This window comes from Crocuta crocuta, unplaced genomic scaffold (assembly GCF_008692635.1).
Source record: "Crocuta crocuta isolate KB4526 unplaced genomic scaffold, BGI_CrCroc_1.0 scaffold221, whole genome shotgun sequence".
Taxonomy (NCBI): domain Eukaryota; kingdom Metazoa; phylum Chordata; class Mammalia; order Carnivora; family Hyaenidae; genus Crocuta; species Crocuta crocuta.
Genome location: NW_027528610.1, coordinates 80193 through 87618, shown reverse-complemented (window position 1 = coordinate 87618; position 7426 = coordinate 80193). Strand labels below are relative to the sequence as shown.

The 7426-nt window shown below is 65.5% G+C and overlaps 1 protein-coding gene across 1 annotated transcript in view; it reads left to right on the top strand.

Moving 5' to 3' along the window:
• GTPBP6 (GTP binding protein 6) overlaps nucleotides 1-7426 on the top strand; it is an 11834-nt gene that overhangs the window by 3784 nt on the left and 624 nt on the right. Inside the window, exons 2-8 of the mRNA XM_077754722.1 lie at nucleotides 698-835; nucleotides 1354-1424; nucleotides 1580-1710; nucleotides 2043-2113; nucleotides 3269-3427; nucleotides 5250-5458; nucleotides 6976-7124. Coding sequence (XP_077610848.1) covers nucleotides 698-835; nucleotides 1354-1424; nucleotides 1580-1710; nucleotides 2043-2113; nucleotides 3269-3427; nucleotides 5250-5458; nucleotides 6976-7124 — 928 coding nt within the window. The remainder of the gene's footprint in view (nucleotides 1-697; nucleotides 836-1353; nucleotides 1425-1579; nucleotides 1711-2042; nucleotides 2114-3268; nucleotides 3428-5249; nucleotides 5459-6975; nucleotides 7125-7426) is intronic.

Below are 7426 nucleotides of genomic sequence, written 5' to 3'. Positions count from 1 at the left end.
TCTGCGCCATCAGGATGGACCACCCTCTGTGACACTGTGCTGCAAGGCGGCCACCTCGTGGGCTGGGCACCAGTGCCCCCCACACCTGCCGCCCCCTAGAGCACAGCGTCTGGGGCGCCCCACGCTGCCTTCCTGTTCAGGACCCCTCTCGGGAGACCCAGTGGGGGGCAGATCCAGTGCCAGGCCTGGCCCCAGGCGCCCCCCGCTCCCCTGGCCAGCCTCTCCTCAGGAACCCACCCACCACCCGAGATGCTTCTGGAACCTGCCCCGGCCCCCAGGCCCCGTGTATCATCCTGCCTGCTGCACAGGCAGCAGGCTCTGAGATCACCCACTCCCGGCCCCAGTCGGGGCTCACAGCCCACCCTGCAGGCAGTGAGTGTGGCCCGTTCCTGGGGCCCTCGGGGCCCGCCTCACAAGACCTGCCACCTAGTGGCTCAGACAGACCATGGGGGCCGCACTGAGTCCCGTTAACCGCCAAGCTGCAGCGTCCAGTGTGAGCAGGGCTCCCGTGTCCTGCCCTCGCCCCTGCCGGTCTGAGCTCAGGGGGGACAGAGCTGTGTTCTGGGGCAGGTGCCTACCGGGATGCCACCTCTGGGCCTCCGCGCACCCATGCGGGAGGCCACCCGAGCCGGGGTCGTGGGGCCAGGGCTGACGTCACAGGGACGCGTCCCTCACCCTGGCCCTGTGTCTCCCCAAGCTGAGTGGCAGGTGGCGGAGGCAGAAGCTCTGGTCCACACACTGGACGGCTGGTCGGTGGTGGAAAGGATGGTGGTGCCCACCAAAACACCCGACGGGAAGGTCATCTTCGGCAGAGGGACCTTGCAGCACCTGACAGGTGGGTCCTCGCCTCCTTTTCTCTCTTCCTCCCGAAAGAGCAGCAGGCGGGCTCCCTGCCCAAGCAGAGGCGTCCTCATAGCAACTCGGATCAGATGTCAGAAACGCCCGGGTGGGGGGGCCGTCGGGGCAGTTTAGGGTCGGGGGGAAGCCGGTCCTGGGACCCCAGCCCAGCCCGCCCCACACACAGGGAACCCTGCCTTCCACGGAGTCCAGGGGTCTCCAGCTGCCGTCCACCTCACGGTTCGGAGCAGCAAGCCCTGCAGATGTGCCGACGGGTGCTCACCGCCCAGTACTGTCACCCTAGGTCATGGGCCCATCCAGTCCCTATGGGGCTGTGTGACCTGGGGGTGCACAACCCGGTCCCCCCTGCCCTGTGTCACGCACCAACTTCCCAAGTATGTACTCGGACGGCCGCGGGGCGCCGGCGAGCACGGCCGACCGAGCTCAGGCTCAGCCCCATGATGGCCCCCGCGGAGCAGCGACGTCTGACTCTGACCGAACTGCTCTCGTCCTCAGAGAAAATCAGAGCGCTGCCCGAAATCACGGCGGTCTTCCTGAACGTGGAGAGGGTGGCCCCGCCCACCAAGGTATGGGACTCTGGCGCTTCCCGCCCTCCATGCCCATAGTCAGGTCAGCAGCCGGCTGCGGTGGGACACAGGAGGCCACGGGATCACCTACACCCTCACGTTCCCACCCACCCAAGATACCCTTGCAGATGCCTTCATTCCCTCTCTTTTTCCAGAAAGAACTGGAAGCGGCCTGGGGCGTGCAGGTGTTTGACCGATTCACGGCTGTGCTCCACATTTTCCGCTGCAACGCCCGGACCATGGAGGCCCGGCTGCAGGTGGCGCTGGCCGAGCTCCCCCTTCTCAGGTACCGCCCCCAGCTCTCGGGACCGTAGGACCGTAGGACCGCTGCGCCGGGTGAGGCGAGGGCCGAAGGCAGGACCAGGCACGCCCTCTGGGACGGCGAGGCCTGTCAGCAGCCGTGTCCCAGCAGCGTGCCTACCCGGACAGGTCACCCAACAGCGGGGCCCTCTGTCTGTGACGGTGAAGGCCCAGGCAGGAGGGAAGGCCCCCTGCCTTGTTCTCTGCACCGAGAGGTCTCTCCTCACCCTTGCCCCTGTGTGTTGATGCCTGGTCTGCTCTCACTGGACAGCACGCATGTCTCATCCCGTGTCCTGAGATGCCCCCTTCCCGTGGCAGGGCCCACCTGAAACATACCGCTGCGCGCCTGGCTGGACGGGGAGGAGGCTCGCGCTACATCATGGGGTCAGGTAACACGGGGGGTCTTGTCACCGGGTGCTCAGAAGGGGTATGTCAGGGCTGCCACCCTCAGGAAGGGAGGGGACAGCATCACTGAAAGATGCCAGTGGGGGCTGCATGTGACCCTCGTATGTGGTCACATTCAAACAAGCTACGATATCTACATGGTCTCCTGGCGTGGCTGTAACAAAGGACCAAGAGACAGAGCCTTAAAAACCACCGGAACCTATCATCTCAGCTCTGGACCAGGAGTCTGAGATCCAGGCAGGGCTGCTGATACCCAGGCGGGGACAGGGCCACTGATACCCAGGCGGGGACAGGGCCACTGAGACCCAGGCGGGGACAGGGCCACTGAGACCCAGGCGGGGGCAGGGCCACTGAGACCCAGGCGGGGACAGGGCCACTGAGACCCAGGCGGGGCAGGGCCACTGAGACCCAGGCGGGGACAGGGCCACTGAGACCCAGGCGGGGTAGGGCCACTGAGACCCAGCGGGGGACAGGGCCACTGAGACCCAGCGGGGGACAGGGCCACTGAGACCCAGGCGGGGGACAGGGCCACTGAGACCCAGGCGGGCAGGGCCACTGAGACCCAGGTGGGACCCCTGAGTTCCAGGCAGGGGCGGGGCTGTGCTCCCTCCAGAGGCTCCAGGGGAGGGTCCTTCCTGCCTCTTCCAGCCTCTGGGCCTCAAGGCGTCCCTGGGCATGTGGCTGCATCCCTCCCGTGTATGTCTTCACGTGGCTTCTCCTGTCTCCTGTTCTGTCATACAGACATTTGTCTGTGGACTTAGCGCCACGCTGATCCAGAATGACCCCCTCTCACATCCTTTACCAGTTATATGTGCCAAAACCCTATTCCGAAATGAGGTCCCCTTCACGGGTCCCGGAGGTCAGGATGTGGATGTGTCCCTGGGGCACTGCTTGCGTGGTTGTGAATATCATGGGGGTTTCCTGAGGCTCTCCCTTACTCCCCAATAAAGGGGAGCCCAAGTGACCCAGAGGGCAAAGCCCGGCTGTGAGGCTACACTCCACTGGGCAATGGCGCCCCTCGGTGTGGGAGAGCAGGCATGGGGTCCCAGAGAGAGGGTGCCTGTGCACAAGCCACACAGGGACCTACTCTCACGACTTTGTGTGTGTGCCCTCTGACTCGCCACGTTGGGTGTTTTTAGGAGAATCTCTCATGCAGGTGCAGCAGCGCCTCCTGAAGGAAAAGGAGCTAAAGATTCGGAAGGCCCTGGAGAGACTCAGGAAGAAAAGGCACCTCCTGGGAAGGCAGCGCAGACGGCGGGAGTTTCCGGTGATCTCCATGGTGGGATACACGAACTGCGGTGAGTCGAGTTCTGGGGGTGAGGCATGGGGTCCTCCGCCGCTCCCCCACCCTGCTCTGCACTGGGGAGAAGCCGCTTGCACTGCAGTGGGGCCCTGGTGCCGAGGGCCGGCAGATGATGAGAACAGGTGGAAAGCGTGGCTCACGCCCCCAGGGCATGTCGGGTCCCACGGCAGTCGCCCCATCAGGTCACTCGTATGGTTATCGAGTGCAGGGCAGTGCAGGGCTCCGCTCTCGTACAGCTGTTTCTAACTCAGAGAGAGAGAGGTCTGACAGCGTTAAGACCGTTTCTGGTAGGAGGCCCATGGGGATAAAAGCAGTTCAGACGGTTCCGTAGGACCACCCAGGAGGTTCCCTGGCTTAGCTTAACACGTGCGTTCAGCACGATCGTCTACACAGGACCTCGGGCTCCTCCGTCCTGAAGCCACGGTTGCGGGAAACAACGGCAGGTGCGACTTCTCACCATCGGGGTCCGGCCAGCGTGTCCGGGCCGTGCGTGTCCCCACCCTCACACCACCAGCTCCCCGTCCTCGAGGAAGGAGGGAACTTCCCTCGAAGCCCGAACAGAACGCCGTGGGTGCAGGAAGCTGTAGAGGGTCCTCCGCAGACATGGACTCTCACCTGTGGGGCATGGAGGGCGCTTCCGCGCGGCGTCAGGGCCCCCGTTTCTGCAGGGAGCTCGGTCCCGCTAGCTTACACCCGTGGCCCGCGCGTGCCATGGCTCGGCCAGCACGGAGGAGTCCCTGTCCGGGACCCGTGTGGGGAGCGCACCTGCCTGTCACCCTCAGCATGAACAGTCGCCTGGTTCGCCTGTGGGGCGGGCTTAGCCAGTGGCCAGCAGTAAGCTCCTGAGCAGGCATGGTGCCGGTGTGGCCCCGGAACTGGGGGGGCGGGGGGCGGGTGCACGTGCAGCTGCGTTCTTTCAGGAAGGCTGAGGGCAGGGGACATCCCCGGGGGCCCCTGCAGACACAGCGCCTGCCTGTCTACACCATCACACTGTTAACGCGGTCACCCCGTCCAGCTCACACACACACCAGTTCCACCACCACCCTGTCTACACAGACACCCAGCCAACCTCACACACACACACCACCCTGTCTACAGACACCAGCCCACCTCACACACACACACACCACCCCCCCCATCTACGCAGACACCCAGCCCACCTCATACACACATACATCACCACCCCGTCCACACAGACGCACAGCCCACCTCATACACACACACACACACCTGCCTACACAGACGCCCGGCCCACCTCATACACATACACCACCTCGTCTACACAGACGCCCAGCTCACCTCACACACACACCACCACCCTGTCTACACAGACACCCAGCCCACCTCACACATACCACCACCACCCCCTCTACACAGATGCCCAGCCCCCTTCACACACACACACACCACCACCCTGTCTACACAGACAACACACATGCCCCATATGCACCATGGCCCTGTCTACACCATCACCTTTCTGCCACGTGGATACCTCCTGCATCTTAGATGCACAGAGAACCTGTCTTGTCTACATGGACGCCAATCTCGGGTCACCCACACACGCACAAATGTAGCCGTGTCTATACCGTCCTCATCTTCACCCCCTCAGACGTCACCACCCCGTCCACACCACACTGCCCACATACAGGCACTCGAACGCCGGCCCCGGCACTCTCAGCCACAAGCACGACCAAGAGCAGCAGCGTCCTAGTGACCACGCAAGGCAGAGACGAGGAGCCCAGAGACCTCACCACGCACGGTGGGCCACGTGTTAGGGGGCCTCTCACACAGCGTGTCCCCTGTGACCCACCTTCCAGGAAAAACCACGCTGATCAAGGCCCTGACAGGCGACGATGCCATCCAGCCCCAGGATCGGCTGTTTGCGACGCTGGATGTCACAGCCCACGCGGGGTGGCTGCCCTCCCGCGTCGCCGTCATCTACATGGACACCATCGGCTTCCTCTCCCAGCTGCCCCACACCCTGATTGAGTCCTTCTCCGCCACCCTGGAAGACGTGGCTCATTCGGTGAGTGTGGGACGATCCCAGAGGCCGAGTTACCTAAATACCTGTGTAACTGGGGCCGGGTCCCCTCCCATGACATGACCTGGGGGCCGGGTCCCCTCACACACATGACACGGGGGCCGGGTCCCCTCACACAGGACACGACACAGGGGCCGGGTCCCCTCACACACGACACGACACGGGGGCCGGGTCCCCTCACACAGGACACGACACGGGGGCCGGGTCCCCTTACACAACATGACGTGGGGACAGGGTCCCCTCACACAGGACACGACGCAGGAGCCAGGTCCCTTCACACAACACAACCTTAGGGACCTGGCGCCCTCACATACAACACAACATGGGGGCCAGGTCCCCTCACACAACACAACTCAGGGGCCGGGTCCCCTCACACGACACAATGTGGGGGCCGGGTCCCCTCACACAAAACAGAACACGGGGGCCGGGTCCCCTCACGTAGGACACGACGCGGGGGCCGGGTCCCCTCACACACGACGTGACGCGGGAGCCGGGTCCCCTCACACAGGACACACGTGGCGGCCGGCTCTCTGGACACCCCTCAGGAAGGTGGCACCTAAGCCACCCAGAGTGAGCCCTTTCCGGTGCCCCCACGGAAGAGTCCCCGAAGGAGGTGCGGCCGCCATGCCCTCAGGTCGCCCGGTGTGTGCAGCATGGACGCGGGGATTCAGGGCTCGCCCTCCGTGGTCCTGCACCCAAGCCCCAAACCTAGTGTGAACATGAGAATGAACCGGGCCGACCCCAACTACAGGGTGACCCACAGATTGCCCGAACAGTGCCCAACGTGGTCGGGGTCAGAGGGGCCACGGAGAGGGGACTGACGACGTGACCCGGTCCCGGGTGGTGCCCCAGGGCGAACGGGAGCGGCCGGTGACTCCGGACAGAGCCCCGTGGTCGCCCCGGCTTGTGGCACACGCCCCGGCCACCGTGGGCAGCCGAGCGACACGGGGAGAGAGAGAATCGCAAGCAGGCCCCACGCAGTCAGCAGAGGGCCCGACGCAGAGCCCGACCCCACGAACCGTGAGACCATGACCCGAGCCGAACCGATAGCCCGTCAGGCGCCCTGCGTTTCCCAAATTCCGCGCCGGTCCCTGCCTGTAAAATATCCAAACGCAGGCAAAAAGCGTTGTTTAAGGTTTGAAGTAACGCAGACCCTCAGGGCCCCGCAGACGGAGAGCCCTCAGGTGAAGGGGCACCGCGGGGGGCAGGCCGGTCCCACTTGCTGCAGCTGTGTGAGTCTGCGGGTGCGCGGGTGCTGGGGAGCAGGAGAGGCCCAGGACCCCGGCCACGTGGAGGGGGCGGCCTGGCAGGGCAGGACCCAGAGCGAGGGGCGCAGGGTGGCCCACCGGCCAGCTCTGGTCTCGGGGAGCCCCTACCCCCACTCAGGGCGGGGAGCCGGCTGCCAGCCCCGCCCCCTTGTTTGCTGTCCTGGAGCCCCGGCCGCCGCGGCCCCCTGTGTGTGCCCCGGAACCGCGTCCCCGGCACGGCCGTCTGCTCCCCAGGATCTGATCGTGCATGTGAGAGACATCAGCCACCCCGAGTCGGAGCTGCAGAAAGCCAGCGTCCTGGCCGCCCTGCGCGGCCTGCGCCTGCCCAGCCCGCTGCTGGGCTCCATGCTGGAGGTTCACAACAAGGTGGACCTGCTGCCGGGGTGAGTGCCCCGCCCCCGCCCGTGGAGCCCGCGCCCGCNNNNGCTGGCGCCTGAGCTCAGCACACTCACCATGCGGCAGAGCCACCTGTTCCGGACCCCTCCCCCCGCAGCCCCGCCCGCGTGTCCCCCCAGCCGTACCCTGGTTCTCCGTCTGCTCGTCTGCTCTGTTCCCGTCCGTGGGCCAGGTCCTCCCCTGGGACCGCCTGAGGCAGTCACGGTTCAGCCCCGTGGGCGGGGGCTCTTGGGGACCCCCGCTCTGTGATCGGAGCTGAGTGGGGTCTGCCGGCCGCCCCCTGGCAGGT